This window comes from Nuphar pumila, chromosome 17, assembly GCF_984573655.1.
Source record: "Nuphar pumila chromosome 17, dmNupPumi1.hap1.1, whole genome shotgun sequence".
Taxonomy (NCBI): Eukaryota; Viridiplantae; Streptophyta; class Magnoliopsida; order Nymphaeales; family Nymphaeaceae; genus Nuphar; species Nuphar pumila.
Window position 1 is genome coordinate 59902725 of NC_143265.1, and position 17995 is coordinate 59920719.

The window sequence follows — 17995 nt, forward strand, 5'->3', positions numbered from 1 at the left end:
TCCCCGCCATTAGATGTGGAGGTCTAATGTTCCGATGGATGGTGTTGTTTCCTGATATCGGTCGATGGCTAAGTTGGAACCCAGTAATAAAATACAAATTGTGTGTTAAGCTACCCTGAGAACCTACTTGACCTCGGGGATTGTACCCGTTTGGTGTATCCGCGGGCAACGGTAATTAAAAAGAGGAACTTAAGGTTGTGTGCATTTAATAGGGCATGCATATGGAAAGATGAAACTTAAATGAAAGATAACAGAAAAAATCATGCATTGCACATAATCATGCATTTTTCTGTTATGCATTAGATCATGCATGTTTTGAATCATTATCTATATCATGACATGAGTTGGTGGTATCATAAGATTTACTTGGTGAAATCATGCTGCAAGGTTTGACTATTTAGTTTCTGATATATGATACTGTTTTACTATTCTTGACTGGTGAGTATATGCAATTATTGGTAGTTATGGATAATTGAATGTTGCAAATTTTATATCTGCACTCACTCAAATCACTGCATGAAATCTTATCCATATTCTTTCTCTCACCTGGTTTCTTTAGAAGTAGCTGTGCTCAGAATTTCGGTTCTGACACCCTACTTTGTTGTTTTTTCATAAGATATGGTGAACAGTGAAGTTGGACATGCATCTGGGGATGGATGAGAGTCATACGGCTTCAACAGAGGACAGAGTGACTCTTTCTTAAATTCTTCTTGCTTCTTTCCAGTTGTCGCTTTATTTTCAGTTGAATAAAACCTTGTCTTTGAAATTTTCTTACTCATTAATAAAAGAGTTTTAGTTGATTGATATGGATGATGATTGCAACTTCGTTTGTGGTGGTTGGGCTATCCAATGGAAAGTGGAACTGTGAGGACCCCAGATCTCTGGGAAGGTTTCCGCAACTCTTAGAAAAAAGAATATTCTGCATTTTTAAAGGGTATGGATTGGGGTCGTTACATCAAGTCCTCCTTTTCATCTTCGGACTTCTCAGGAAAGGGTATAAGAAAGGAGAAAGTAGGCTCAAAATTTTCTTCTGAATATAGAGGCTCATAATATGGTATATGTTCTAAGAATTGCATGTGTAACAACTCCAATTCATACCCTTTGAAAATGCGGAATATTTTTTTTCTAAGAGTTGCGAAAAACTTTTCAGAGACCCGGGGTCTTCACAGTTCCAATTTCAACTGGATAACCAAACACCACAAACGAACTTGCAACCATCATCCATAAGAACCAAAACAATTTCTTTATTTATGAATAAGAGTGAATTTCAGAGACAATGTTTTATTCGACTGAAAATAAAGCGACAACTGAAAGAGCAAGAATGATTGAAGTAAAAGAAAGAGCCACTCTGTCCCCTGCCGAAGCTGTCAAGCTCAAGTATGATTCTCATCCATTCCCAGTAGCCAGTCAAACCTCACTGTTCACAATTTCCTGTGAAAAACCAACAAAGTAGGGTGTTAGAACCGAAATTCTGAGCACAACTACTTCTAAAGAAACCAAGTGAGACAAAGAACATGGATAAGATTTCATATAATGATTTGAGTGAGTGCAGATATAACAATTTGCAGTGTCTAACAATTCATACATGCGACAGATTGCATATACTCACCAGTCGAGAACAGTAAAGCAGTGTCATATATCAAAAACTAAATAACCAAACCTTGCAGCATGCTTTCAGGAAGTAAATTACATAACACCACCATATCATGTCATGATATGGAGAACAATTCAAATATGCATGACCTAATGCATAACAGGAAGATGCATGACTTCTTTTCAATGCATGAGTCCTTTTATTATCTTACCTTTAAGTTTCTTTTTTCCTTTGCATATACATGCCCTATTAAATGCACGCAACTTTAAATTCTTCTTTTTAATTTCCGTTGCCAGCGGATACACCAAACGGGTACAAACCCCGAGGTTAAGTAGGTTTCCAGGGTAGCTTAGTACGCAATTTGTATTTTATTACTGAGTTTCAACTTAGCCCTCGACCGAATCACTTTCGGAACATTAGACCTTCACATCTAATGTCGGGGACACAAGGGACACCCCATGCCCACAAGTGCCACTTCCTTGGTACCAAAACAATCACAACTGTGACTAATACACCACCCTCAAGTAAAGTGACAGACTCTCCCTAAAACCGTAGTCAGGAGAAGGAACCTCAATATCGGGTTCAGGGGACAAAATTATAGCACACAGAGTTTTTGTATCCTCACAGTCTTCCCAAAACCGTATCTTTAAGATCTCCATTCTCCAGATGGAAGATCCGAGAACATATATTACACTGTTCTTTATTATATTTTTAATTTACCTCAATTCTTTAAATTTGCAACACCATATGCAAAAGTAAAGTTAAAACGCGCACCCTCCCTTGCGGAAACCCTTACGGGACTCTAGCCCGTGAGGATCACAGCAACAGTGTAGTAGTGTGACATACCAACTTATGTGGTTTAAGCGATGCAATCAAAAACATATGTGAAAGGAAAACAAACCCATAGCTCTCTAGGCCGATGATGGTTCAATTAGGCCATCGATGCTTCACATAATAAAACCAAGTAGTGTTTATTCATAACATTAGGCCAATAGTGCCAAAAGCATGTGCACTCATGCAAACATAACCCAACCATATGCATGTCATTTCTCAATCATATGCATTTTCATTGTGTGGTACCTACATCATATACGTGTATTAACCAATGCATATATCTTTTGAGTGTGTGAGTGTAAATGTAAAATTTCACATATTCATCAAATATACATGCTCAAGAAGAAATATCAATAACTGAGTCATACTCACATTCATGATTCTGTCAATGGGCAACCTGAAATATCAGTGAGAATATCCAAGATTTCTGTAAATGGGTAACTTAAAATACATCAACGAAGGCAGTCAATTCTCAATAAGCTTTTGAAAACAAACCAAAAATTCAATGATTCAACGTGACTAATGCACCCAATTTACACACTACACCGAATATGAATGAGACTGCAAAAAGTATAGCTCACTCATGTGTGCAGTTTCCTGTTACACCCACATTGCCTTATTATTCTAGAACCACTGGTAAATCAACAATTCTTATGTAAATATGATGGCAACCCAAGTTAGGTTTCCAGAATCTCATGATGCATCTCTTTCGTACCTTACAGTGTCATGTGTACAGGCTGCACACAAGGATATGCTTGTGCACCTAATAAATCTGTCTTCATATTTGATATGTCACAGTATGACAGTAAGTGCCAATAAAGAAACAATTACAGACAATTGGAACAAATTTCTGATTCTTGATGACCCAATCCAAGCATGGTCGTTATATGACCCCTTTTATCTACGCATATGCATGTTTTAAGAATACGATACTCAAATGGAGACAACGAATACAAATCAAGTCTGGAATCATGTATTCGATCCAAGATTTCAACAACAAAGAAGATCAGTTGATTTCATTAGCATGCATAGCATTTTCTTTTCAAACACAAGAACCGAGAATTTGGCGAAGAAATAAGAGGGGAAAAAGACTCAGGCAATGGGAGACATTCCATGGTCGACCATTACCCACGAAACCTCAATGGCCCAACCTGTGATTTCCTTGTTGGAAAACAAAAACAACACAGAAAAGGTGCCAAGAACACAATTCCAAGAATACGATACCCCAAAACGAAATTTAATTTAAATAGCAACCAAGATTTCAATAAGAAAGACAGTTAGTTTTCCTTTTTTGTAAATTAATTTGCATACACAATAATTCCCTTTTCAACCAAATGAAAGGAAAATAGGCGAGCAAGAAGGGGAGTAAATCGGGCCATGGGAAACCATTCATGGTCCGCCCTTTCCCCAAGGTTCTTGAAGGGAAACAACCCTCTAAGGGCGTTCGATAGATTCCCATCACAAATCGGTATACAGAATCGAATCCATATTCGATTCCTCACACAGTTTCAAGAGAAGCACCGTACCTTTTTCAGTGATTTTCCGGCGATCGGGGGCTACAGTCGCGAGGGCAGGGCCGATTGGTGTCGCTCCACTCACTGCTGTGACAAGGGGTGCTCGACGAGGCTTTCGATGGTAGCAGGTAGCCGGAGCTTTGCCGGTGGTGGAGCTCCCTTCTGGTGCGCACGAAAATGAGAGGGAGAGATGAGAGAGATGAGTAAAGAGGAAAAAATGGATGAGTGAAGGGGAAGGCTTCCCCTTTTAACGAGACGATCCCTTCTCCCCTCCGGAAAAGATGGGGGGAGTCGGTTTCGCCTTGCGTAAACCCCGCTCCCCCTTTTCTTGATTTTCTGCAAGAATCGTGCCCTAGGCACGATTCTTGTTTACAAAACCTTATAAAACCTCACACGGGTCCAGGTCCGGGTCGCGGGGTACAAAACCTTATAAAACCTCACACGGGTCCAGGTCCGGGTCCGAGCCCCGCGACCCACGATGCCGCTGGATGCACCTTTAGCGTGGATCCGGGTCGCTCGTGAATGACGGATCCTCAGTTGGATCCTTGTGGGTTCAACCCTCTTCTACTCGGGATCCAAATCCCAATTTGGATTCGGGCTGGTTATAAGAGTGGATTCGTCTGAAACTATTTACTGCTTTCTTTATTTTATTATGATTATATATATCAATATATATATATATATATATATATATATATATATATATATATATATATATATATATATGGGTATATGGATCCGAAAGGTGGATCCCGAACCCATCTACGCACCATCTTAAATAGTTATCCCTCGAATTAATTAAAATTATTGCACTTATATATACATATAAGATTATATGAGGTAAATTTATTCGTAAAGATCCCTTTATGGGTCCCGGATCCGAGACTTGGATCCCAGGACCAAATCACAATGTTATGAAATTTGTATTATAATATATTTAAATAAATGCCTAAAAATTTGTGGTTATTACATCATGTCTTGATGTCCAAACCTTCTTTCCCACGGGATCGTAGCAACGATATCCTTTTTGTTCTTCAAGATAACCTATAAAACAACACTTCACAACTTTAGATAACTTATCTCTTTGCTGAGATGGTAGAAGAAGCACCTGCTACTAAATACCCTCAAGGCACCATAGTCAGATTTTTTAACAAACAATATTGTAAATAGAGAATCTTTTCCAATTACACTTGAAGGCATACAATTTATCAAGTATCCAACCACCCTTACAGCTTCAACCCAAAATTCTTTAGGCATCTTACCATTAAAAAGCAATGATCTAGTGGTTTCCAATAGATGCCTATTCTTTTTTTCTGTTGCACCATTTTGTTCTGGAGTGTAACGACATGACCTCTGGTATACAATTTCCTTCTCACTCAAAAACTCCTACAGATTGTGCCCCATATACTCTCTCCCGAAATCTAAACGTAGAGTCTTCACTTTAGTTGTAAACTAAGTTTCAACAATGACAAAATTTCTTGAAGATGTCAAACAATTCACTATAATTTTTCATAAAGTATATTCATGCATATCTAGTAAAATCATTAATAAATGTCACAAAATATGATGAACCTCCTCTAGACACAACGGGAGAAGATCCCCAAACATCAGAGTGAACAAGCTCAAAAGGACTCATGGACTCTACCTCTCTTTAACCAAACAAGAGAGCATGACTCTTGGCTAACATACAGCTCTCACAACACCTAACATCATCAGACACTTCATATTTACAATCACCAAGGACACCATTAGAAACCATATATTGTAATCTAGACTTTGACACATGACCCAAACAAACATGCCATAACGTAGATGACTCCAATGCAGCTGCTCCAAAATTAGCCTCATCCAACCCTTCGGGTCTCTTATCTAAATGGTCTAGGAAGTAAAGATGACCTTGGTTATGCCCAGTCCCAATCTTCCTCCTTAACCACCGATCATGCACAAAACAATGATCTGGAGTAAAGACAACATCACAGTTAAATTTAGTAATTTGTCCCACAGAAATCAAGTTCATAGCAAGGGAGGGAACTAAATAAACTTCAGGAATATTCAAGTTTTTATCATAATTAGAGATAGAAGAAACAATTCCAACTTTGGAAATAGACATGAAAGATCCATTTGCAGTACAAAATGCACTACAACATGGTTTTCAGTTGGTCAAGATAGACTCATCAACTGTCATATGACTTGAAGCTCAGGAGTCTATTAGCCAACCCGAACTCATACCAGATATACCTGCTAGAGCACTATCCGATGTACCAGGAGGAGAGGGGAAAGCAGAAGTGGCAGTCTGGGCAAGAAGCTGTTGAAGCTACAATTGCAACTGATCAATCCTAGAGTGCACAGACGCCTGAGCATCAGAAGTAGATGAAGTCATGACAATAGAACCACCTTCTTCATTCTTTACGACACTCTTTAGTTCACTTGTTGCACTTGTAGCAGACACACCCTCAACTGTCCTCATATTCTTCCTTTTCAAGACTGGGAGGTCTTTTTCATATCGCCTAACTCCTTACAGTAGTGGTATCTTACTCCACTTATATCACTCTTGGGTGCTCCTAATTTAGCACCACCAAAACCACTCAACTGCCTTGTGGTTGCCATCACAGAATCACTAGAGGAGCCCATCCCAAAAGACTTCATCTTTGTTTCCACTGCAATAAGTTCAGATAGAGCTTGTGCCGCAGATGGAAGGAATGTCCTATGAAGCATGTGTTAAAATATATGTGTATATATATATATATATTGGTATTGTAATAGTTAAATGCCCTATGGGGGCATTTCTGTCTTTTCACATGTAATAAATACTGTTTATTAAAAACAGTATTTTTCTTCTTTTATTATTTTCTTTTTACTGTTACCTTTTTTGCAATTAGGGAGTTCCTTGAGGGGCTCTATGGTCTTTTAGACCATAGAGTCGTTGGGAGCTCCCCAAGGTCACTCCCTCTCCTCCTTTTTTGTGTATAAATTGGGGTTCTCTCCCCCTTATTCTCTCAATGCTTTTTCAAGCATATTATCAATAAACTTCTTATTCTTTTACTTGTTTGTTTGTGTTGCCCTTTGTTGGCACTTTGTATTGTCCCATGGTAGATTTGTGCTTTTGCACTCTTGTGTTTGTGTTGTGCCTTTGTATTGTCCACTCTTGGACTTGTATGTGCCTTTGCACTTTGTTCTTGTAATTCTGCTTACTTCATTATAGCATGGTACTCTTAGCACCATCAAATTCAGGACGGAAAGCCATAAGAAACTTTATCAATTGATTATTCTCTCTATTTTGGCCATTTATCTCTCCACATGCTTGACAATCCTTACATTTGTCACACTTCACATGCTTATCACATTTCCTGGGATTCTCCATTAAAGCAAGGGCATCCCAGATTTGTTGCATTTCAGAATAGAACCCTTGAATAGATCTGCCTCATTCCCCTGAGTTCCTGCATCAATTGATACTGTCTAGCCCAACTTTCTTGCTTATAAACCTGCCTCAAATACCCCTACATTTCCTTTGCCTCTTGGTACTTAGAGATGTTTACTGCAATTCTTTGTTCAAAAGATCCCAGAATCCATGCCTTGATTCTGGCATTGTTTTTCTTCCTCTCATTCAAAAGCTTGTCATGATCTTTATCTGTCTCCTTAAACTTACTGATGGTTCCATCCAATTACCACCAAGTCCTTTTCCCTCTACAACTGTTGTAATAAAATCAGATAAAAAATTATAATTGTTCTCATCCAACTTAGTCGGCATAACCTGAACTGATTCTTCCTTCTCCATATTTCACCACAATCCCCAACTACAATCATCAAAGAGCCACTGCATAAAACCACTCACTATGCGCAAGAACAATATCACAAACACATTGTAAACCAAGGAAATCTCAACTAGCAGCAGTTAAGCCTATCAAAAACAGCATGAAATGCTTACATAGAGGCACGACTTTCAATGCGCAGCAGTCAGAACACAACTTCAGCAATTAGAACTGAAATCAACATAAACAAGACTGATAGACTGCATAACACACTCCCAACTAACCACCAACAAGGTCTGAGCACACAAACTCAACTACTCGATGCAGGTAATATACTCAGAACATTCATAAAACTAGTTACCTCCTCTAAGAGCAATTCACTACAATCAACAAAACTCTTAGAATGCTTCAGATTTATCCAAACTATGACTTTCAACAGATTCCCAACTCAAAAGCGATGTCAATACATGCAATCCAAGTCACAATCAGTCGGGGAATAACTCATACACCACAGTTTCACAGAATCTGTCCAGAAAACTATCTTCAACAGAAAAAATGCTAGAAAATCAATATAAAATCTTCAACAGGCTTGTAAAATGAAACCCTAGCAAAGCCTTAACTCAAATATACCAAACCTCAAACGTGCAGTACAGTTGTTCTTCAATGAATGATGTCAGCAGAGGCATGAAGGTCGATGCAAGTCTGGCTGTGATTCTCTCTCCTATGCTGTGCAGATGCTTCTTCTCCTCCTCAAATGTGGCTCTGATACCATATTCGATGATATCCAACCATGAAAATGCAAAGGGAAGGTAAGGAGAAGAAGAAAAGAGGAAGATGAAGAACTCTCAATAGCTTTGCATTACCACAATAAGGAATAAGGTTACAACATTATATGGGAGTCGACCTCCCTAGCCTCACAAAAAGACAAAAATCCTTGACTCTACACCTAAAGCCATGTTACAGAAATACCCCAAATAAAGAGACTATGTATATATAAAAAAGGGGTAGCACCAAATACATAAAAAGCACATATTATACATGACATACTTTAACAAATATGACATAATAAAATGATAAAAGAGATAATAACCCTGTTCAGGAAGATGCAGTGTCAGGAGCTTGCAGGTGAATTGGCTTAGTTTTGTTTTTGATGTATATTCTATTAGTAATGACAATAGCGAGGATGCTAATGCCAATATTGAATGCTTTGAACCGTCGTTAGCCCTTTAGTAGGGTGAAAACCCTCTGGGGCTCCTTTTCTGCCATTTCCCAAGGATTTTTGGGGTTTTCCTTTAGAGTCCAAGCAATCCAAAACGAGCCATGGCCTCAACAAGTGATTGTGCTTTGGATTCAACAATGAGAACAGCTTCAAACATTGAGGATCAGTCGGTTACAAGATTTGTTTTTGAAAAAAACCTCCCCTTTTTAATTTCAATTTGTTTTTTAATTTTTTCACTAAAATGGCCGATCAAATCGGACAAGGGAGTCAAGGTGAGTGAGAGGACTCTATTGTTTTGTGACAATCAAAGTGCAATTCAGATAACAAAAAATCTGGAGTTTCATGAAAGGACCAAGCATATTTAAATTGATTGTCATTTTACTTGAAGAGATTATCAAGGAGTTATCTCACTCATATATGTTAGGACGGGGATTCAACTTGCAAATTATTTTACCAAGAGTTTGCCTTTTAGGACCTTTCAGACATTCCTTCACAAGCTTGGGTATGATTTCATTTACATCATCTCAAGCTTGAGGGGGAGTGTTAAAGTATGTCATGTATAATATGTGTTTTTTATGTATTTGGTGCTACCCTTGTTAAATGTACATAATCTCTTTATTAGGGGCATTTCTGTAACATGGCTTTAGGTGTAGAGCCAAAGATTTTTGTCTTTTCATGAGGCTAGGGAGGTCTACTCCCATATAATGTTGTAACCCTATTCTTTATGGTGGTAATGCAAAGCTATTGAGAGTTCTTCCTCTTGCTCTTTTCTTCTTCTCCTTGCCTTCTCTTTGCATTTTCATGGTTGGATATCATTGAATAATATTCAGCTGTAAAAGCTGAATATGCTATTCCCTATTAAGCTTGCTGTTTGCCATATAAGTTATCTTGAAGTATGTTGGTCTATGTGTGCCTTATTTCAAGTCACTCTGATGTGGATCTCATATTGTTATTTGTTTACTTATCCTCTGCACATAAATGTCAGGTTTTGCAAGCTTTGAGGAGGCTTAAAGGGGCCTCAAATGATAAGAGCAAACGGGAAAAAATGTCAGGAGAAACAAAGGCTTTGTTTGACCAGCTAACTGAGGATTCCATGAAATTGATGGAGAACGGTGATTACAGTTGAGTGTATTGATTTCTGCTCTAAGTCCTAGTCAAAATCATTGTAATCACTGTAAAATGAAAGTCTTGCTGCTATCCTTAAAAATGCTTAATATATGCTTTCAGCTTTTCTATGGAGTAGGCATAGAGAGCTTCTATTCAGTTATGTTTAATCCTATGTAAATTGTAACATGGGTACGTCTGGCAGGGCAAGGTGCCAATATCGATATGGGTCAATCATAGTCACCAATATTCCTTCTCAGCAATTTCTCAACAAGGTTTTTCTCGAGGGTTTTTTTTCTTCTAAAAGTTGTTTTTCAGGGAAATATCAGAAGTTTTAAAATTTGAAAAAAATATAAATAATAATAAAAAGGTAAGAAACAATACGTTATGTGGTATTTTTCTTACAAAAACATGAAGAAACAATTAGGAAAGTTTTTACAATATAAAAGAAACAAAAAACTGAAAAAAATACTTAAAAATATATAAACGATGTGCTCTGCAATTATTAAGAAAATATCACATGATAATATTATGATATGGTGATAATTTGAAAATATCGGAAAATATTAGCAAAATACCGGCTAACCTTGAAATGCCTCAATATTTTCAAAATATCGGCAATGTTGTCACTGGTACATTTTGGGTCTGTTCGGATCAGATCCATCTAAGACCCAAACCCGATACCAAGTTTTTTCTTTTTCTTTTAATGCAGTTTGACACTCGGTAGGAAGGAAGAAGAGGATGGAAAAAGTGGGAGGAAGAAGAGGAATAAAAGGAAGAAGAGAGAGAGAGAGAGAGAGAGAGAGAGAGAGAGAGAGAGAGAGAGAGAGAGAGAGAGAGACGGTGGGGTGATGGTGGGGTGATGGTTACAAACGGGGGGGGGGGAGAGAGAAAGGTGGTGGGTGGGGGTTACAAAGAGAGAGAGCGAGAGAGATTTTTTTTCCTTTAAATTATATTTTAGCCCTTCTTATATTCAAATATCACATTCTTATATATATATATATCCTGTGTCGCCGTACCCACATTTTTTGAAATTGCCATGTTGTGCTATCCGTACCTGTACCCCCACCCTCACCCATGTGACATAGGAGGGAGGGAATGCGGGTGCACCCCTTTCTTTTTAACTTTAAAGGGACAAGAATGCCCCCTCTTTTAACATTAAAGATGAACAAAAATGCCCCTTCCTCCTTTCAATACTAAAATGGTCACGAGTAGCCATTTTTTCAACTGTTTTCCTGTGGACCATTGGGTTATGAAGTGTTCTTAAATACGAATCCTAACTGGATCCTAACCCACAATACTAGTTTTTGTTTATTATATGTATATATTATACATGTATGTATGTATGGATATGTATGCGTATGTATATCTACCCTCCATACCTGTATAATACCTACATGACATAGGTTTGATTCTGTGTGATGTTTAAAGTTAATGTCATTGCAGAGCGAGCATATAGAGCTTCCATTCAGTTTTTTTTATGTTTAATCTTGCATAACATTTAAACTTTATGTCATTGCCTCAATATTGCAATTGATTATGTGTTATTTTTGTTGCAGCATATTTATATCTTACCACCTTGATTATGCATTTAAGTTTTGGCATTCATATTTTTGCAGATGTTTATTATGATATGCGAGAAACTTTTGTGCGAGAGGCCGGTCAGTATTTCTAACATCTTGTTTAAAATTTGATGCAGAATACTAAGAAATTAGCAGTATGAAGCTAACACATGTAGATGCTTTATTACATCTGAATTATAGCATGCAGCAAAATAGTCTTTAACCAGCATTAAGTGAGCTTCACTATCCCATCACACGGGGAATGTTTCCATTCTTTTGTCAAATTCTAGTTTTTTTTAATTCTCTTTTTGATGTTCTTTGTCATCCAAATATCAAGAAGAATTTAATTTTGCTTGCCAATTTATTAATACAATCTCTTGCATTGCATTTACTCCATCTTTTATGTATATGAAGGATCTTCATATGAAAAGGGCATATGTTAAAGGGGAATGACGTGAGAATGTGTACGTCATCAAGGAATGATCCTCCTGATCATCTAAGCCTGTTTCAAATTCTGCTACTGTCTCGTAGCCGAAGTCCACATGCATGTTAAAATCTTATATTCATGATGTTTCCGTCTAAAGTTCTTGAGTCCAATAAGCCTAATGTATGGCATTATAGACTTCGTCATTATAGCCATTATTTGGTTTTAGAGTCCAATAAGCTTTATTAAGAGTCTTGTTTTTGAAGGGTTAATACCTAAATTTGGTTTAAGTTCTTCATGTAATAAGGAATTTTGTTCCAATTGTCATGGTTGCAAAAGTCATGTATTACCATTTATCTTTTTCAACAATAGAGCCTCAAGACCATTTTGAACATCTCCACTTTGATGTTTGGGGCCTTTCACCCAATCTTTCTTTTTTTGTCAGATATTTTCAGTAATGATTACTTTGAATACATGTAAATTTATGTTATAGAAAGCAGATTTGAGGTTTCATAGGTTCTATGTATTGAGCTTAGAAGAGAGGATAGAGAAGAGACCTTGAGAGTCAAAACCAAAAGAAACTTCATTCAGTATCTAAAATGAAAAGAGAATACAATAATATAGAGAGGTCGACCCCTCTATCTCACTAAAGGACAAAAACAATTGACTATCCTCTAACATTGAGAAAATACAAGAATTCCCCTGAAAAGAATGATATGTTCACATTCATAATAACAAGAGGGGTAACACACAAGATAACAATACATATGATACACAAGTCGTAACACTCCCTGGAAATTTTGGATGGTGCAAGAGGAATCATCCCAAGTTTGGAAATGAATGAACTAAAGTGTGAGGGAGCAAGACTTTTGGTCTATCACATAGGTGTGGGTGCGGATACGGGTGTGGGGGTGCTGGGAGCGTATATATATACTTTAACAGTTTTAACTTTTAAGTTAACATTACTAATGAAATAAAAATAATTATCATATCATCAATTTATCATGCATAAATTCATGCAATAAATCAAATTAACTACGAAGTACAAATTAGTCAAGCATATTGTATACCAATCAAATAAGTCAAGTAGAAAAGAAGCAAATTATACTATCAAAAGATGCAAACAATGCATTGTTGCATACAAAAAGTATATCATACAAATGTATATAAACATGAGATAATGATCCTAATATTTTTTTTCCATCAATTTCATCATAAGAAGGAAGAGCAGGCTCAGTTAAGTCCATTTTGCGGTGTTGAAATCATGCACTCCATCCAAGTCACACTCATTTTGGTTTACATCCCAAAATTTGGATAATCCTTGTCTGCATTATAATTAAAATTTTAAAATGTTAAATACATGCATATTTAAACAAAGAAACTACGAAATAATCAAAATAACTAAGAGAAAAATTAAAAATTAGTACGTATTCCTCATTGGTTCGTAAAAGTAATTGAAGATTTCAATGAACAAAGTCTAAATCCTCTGCACGCTTGCTAGTGAGTTTATTTTTCTTGATGTTGTGGATTTAGGCATATGTGCTCTAATTTCTTTCACAATATGATGATATAGTAGGCTAAGATAACAATCCCAATGCAAGACACTGAAGAAGAGGTGTTTCTGATCCATATGTTGACTTACCCATGTGATAAGATTTATATCCTCCTATCTTAGCCTAATTGAAGATTTGAATGAACAAAGTCTAAATCCTCTGCACACTTGCTAGTGAGTTTATTTTTCTTGATGTTGTGGATTTAGGCATATGTGCTCTAATTTCTTTCACAATATGATGATATAGTAGGCTAAGATAACAATCTCAATGCAAGACACTGAAGAAGAGGTGTTTCTGATCCATATGTTGACTACCCATGTGATAGGATTTGTATCCTCCTCTCTTACTAGTAATGCTTGTGCATATAACCTTTCAGAGCAAAAATTTTCAAACTCTTGTGTGGTTTGTTTTATAATATATGGTTATCAATAAAGTCTTTTCATACACATATTTCTATGCCTTGATAGCTCTGGGTCTAAATATGGAGGGACAACCAACACCACCTTTCTGCCACTTCTTTGCATAATATTTGGGATTAAGAAAATGTGCCATGTAATGCAAATGAGTGTTGCTCTTATCCTATCTTTTAACTAAAATTGAATGTATATAATTAAAAAATTCAGAATCATCGAGTGCAAAATTTTTTCTCTCATGCTTAAAACTGCAACATGAATTTTTTCAATCATATTGTCCCACATTTCATGAACTTTGTGGAGCATGGGCTCATCCTTGTCAACTTCTCTCAATATTTTTCAAATAGGTTGCGTAAACTCAAGTAGACGACTCTATCCCAAAATTCATCACCAATAATGCATTTCATAAATTTTTGGGTCTTGACAACGTCATCAACAATAGAATGTCCAATTATCATCAATCACTATGTTAGTCAAAGCATTCTTGACTTTATTCTTTTCACCATAATAATAATAGATGCAAAACATGTTTCAACAACCTTCAACAATTTTAGATCAAAATGCCTATTATGGCATTAATATGATAGTGGTTAACAACAAAATTTCTAATATTTTTGACATCTTTTTTCAATTACTTAATCCATAAACATAGAGCATATGCAAGCGAATCTTTTTCCCCTTTTGGGTTGCAATTGCTCTTTTGAGCCATATTCAAGCTATGTGCTACACAGGGAGTCCAAAAAGTGTAAGGATACTTACTCTCCATACTCAATGCTTTACTACAAACTGGAGCATTGTCTGTGATGATCTGCACTACTTTTTCATCACACATTTCTTTTATTACTTTTATAAACAACCCCTTCAAATACTCAATATCTTTATATTGTCTAGATGCATCAACTGCTTTCAAGAATATTGATCCACTAAGCGAAGAAGCCATGAAATTAATTAGTGAACACCTTTGAATATCCGTCAACCTATAAGAACCAATAGAAACTCCATTTTGTTCTCATGAAAATTTATTAATCTCTAGCAACCTCTCAACATTTGCTTTTTTTTCTACAAGAATTGTTGCTCGTGGTTTTTTTTAAACTTGGAGGTGCATAATCACTCAGGTTACAGTTTTTTAGAGAAGTAACCAAATCTTTCCAATCAGGATTTCTAGCTTTTTTAAAGGGAAGTGAACTAGAAAAAGTACCTGTACTTTTCTATCCATCTTCTCCCTTCTATGTGTATTGAATGATGCTTGTATTGTTGCTCTACCTCCTACAACCATTTATCTTTTTTTTTGAGCATCTTCTTAATGGCTTGAAAGGGGCTTGCATTGATTGCACAAGATTTAGTCATGTTCTTATTCTTCTTATATTTTTTTGTATTGTCTCCGCATTGCCTCGTTAACTATTTTACATCCAGAAAGCTCATGTCCTGATATCTTCAACAAATGAGCCTTAACTCTTGTGTAAGACCCAACAAAACTTATTTCACAAAGATTGCACCGAAATCTCACATTTTCACCACCCCTCTAGTTTTTTCAAGTCTCTCCATATGTGTTCATAGTGGCCTACCATCACATGATAAGGTCGAAGAACAAGAACCAACACTACCACTACCACTACTAGCAATACTAGCACTAACAACCAGCATGTAAAGATGAAGATGACGATGAAGATGATGCAATTCATTTTCCTTTGCCTTTGTTTGCGAGTCCTTTCCCTTTGTTTTCCATTTTTGTCCTTAAAACCAAAAAAATAACCCCTAAATTTTTGCCAAACCTAGGCTCAGGTTGGGTTCGGTTCTACTGAACCCAGGTCCAGGTTTCGGTTCTACTGAACTCAGGTCTTGGTTTAGGTTCTGTCGAACCCAGGCCTAGGTTCAGCAGAACTGAACCCAACAAACCCTGGTTCAGTTCTGTTGAACCCACATTTGGGTTCAATTTCTACTAAACACAAGCTTGGGTTCAGCAGAGCGGAACCCAACAACCATGGGTTCAGGTTCTGCCAAACCTATGTTTGGGTTTAATAGAGCATAACCCAACAACCTTGGGTTCAGCAGAGCCGAACCCAACAACCATGGGTTCAGCAGAGCCGAACCCAACAACCATGGGTTTTGGTTCTGTCGAACCTGGGCTTGGGTTCAGCAGAGCCAAACCAAGGGTTGCTGGGTTCAGCTCAGCTGAACTTAGGAGCACAACCTAGCAGGCTTGGGTTCAGCAGAGCCTAACCTAGGCACGGGTTTATGTTCAGCTGAACCCAGGAGCCGAACCCAACCTTAGGTTCGACCCTTGCGGCAATGAGGGGAGGAAGAGAAGGAAGAAAAAGAGAGAGAGGAGGAGGAGGAGAAGGACGAAGAAGAGAGAGAAGAGGAGGATGAGAAGGACAAAGAAGAGAGAGAGAGGAGGAGGAGGAGGAGGAGGAGGAGGAGAAGGACAAAGAAGAGAGAGAGAGAGGTGGAAGAAGAAGAAGAAGAAGAGAGGAGGAGAGAAGCTTACTGATGTCGCCACCGTTGCCATAGGAAGAGGAGGAGGAGTGGGGACGAGAGGTGGAGGGGTCGAGAAGGAAGGGGGGAGGGGTTTACGCAATTGTGCCCTACTCCCCCCCCCCCCACCCCCCCCCCCCCCCCCCAAAAAAAAAAAACAAACAAAAAAAACAAAACAAAAAACACGATTTTGAGTTTTTTTTACTTGGACTGAAATGGACTCAATCATAGTTGACCGAGTCCATTTTTGAAAATTTATAACCTACCCGCACTCACGTTGGTGCGGGTGCGACGATCGTTAAGAAGAGTCCATGTGACATACCTTTTGGTGAACACATATGCAATCTGATCCTTAGTTCCTACATGCTCAAGAGAGAGAACTCCATCTTCTGAAGCTCTTCTTGTAAAGTGACAATTGATCTCAATATGCTTAGTCCTTTCATGAAATTCTGAATTCTTTGCAATATGAATGATGTTCATATTGTCATAATAGGAGGAGGTTTCATCACTAATAGAGATCCCTAGTTCTCCTAATAGCCATCTTATCAAAATATCAACGGTAACTTGAGTCATAGCCTTGTCTTCAGCTTCAGTTGTGGATAATGCAACACTTTGTTGCTTCTTGCTCTTTCATGAGATTAGGGAGCTCACAAGAAAAATATGAAATCTGGTAGTGGAGAGATGATCCCAATTCAATCCTCCGAAATCCGCATTAATAAAGGCTCTAAGATTAGTGATGGAAGACGAAAAGAACATCCCATAATTCATAGTGTCCCTTACATGTCTGATGATCCGAAGTACTGTAGCAAGATGGACCATCTTGGGAGAACTCATAAATTGATCACATGTACAACATAGTATGGAAATAGTCAAGTATATCAAGCTCCCAATGAACTGCCTATACACCACTTGATCTTCTAACTCTACTCCATCTAAAGCTCTAAATTTCAAATTCGCTTGGGTATTAATTTTGTCCAAATATACTAACCATGTGGGAGTTTTAGCCCTACGGGGTGGACCAAACTCTAAATTATAATGCAAGGAAATGATTCTGCTCTAGGTTGGAAGAGTGATCTATAAGAGGACTGTTAAAACATATGTAATAATACCATAATACCCGATAGGGGTATTATGGTCATTTCACAAAGTACCCCATAGGGGTACTTATTTTGTTTCTCGTATTTCACTATTTTTTATTTTTCTTTTTATTTTTGTATTTTTTGGATACCGAAAAGGGGCCCCACAATGGAGTCGTTGGGGCCCCCCAACGGTCACATATGTGACCGTTGGGGGCTCCCAACGACTCTATTGGGAGCCCCTTTGGTCTCCTCTTCTTATAAATAGGGGGAACCCCCCATGTATGTTGCATTGCTCTTGAGAGCTCCTCTTCAATAATAGTGATTATTTTTCATGTGTGTAGCCTTTTTATAAGGCCCTTTGTATATCCCTTAGTGGATTTTCTCTCTTGTGCTTGTTGCATTTGTCCGTGTGGGACATAGTGAATGCTTTAGCATTCTTGGTTTCTTCCGCTTATTTCATTACATGGTATCAGAG

The 17995-nt window shown here is 37.6% G+C and overlaps 1 protein-coding gene across 6 annotated transcripts in view; it reads left to right on the plus strand.

Moving 5' to 3' along the window:
* The window catches only part of LOC149812008 (uncharacterized), a 312037-nt gene that overhangs the window by 38390 nt on the left and 255652 nt on the right, over positions 1-17995 (plus strand). For all 6 annotated transcript variants that reach the window (XR_016428606.1, XR_016428604.1, XR_016428605.1 and 3 more), the window contains exons 5-6: positions 9896-10031; positions 11634-11675. Coding sequence is in view for 3 of the 6 variants with exons in the window: in XM_089993767.1 (XP_089849893.1) it covers positions 9896-10031; positions 11634-11675 (178 nt within the window). In the remaining 3 variants the exon portion in view is untranslated. The remainder of the gene's footprint in view (positions 1-9895; positions 10032-11633; positions 11676-17995) is intronic.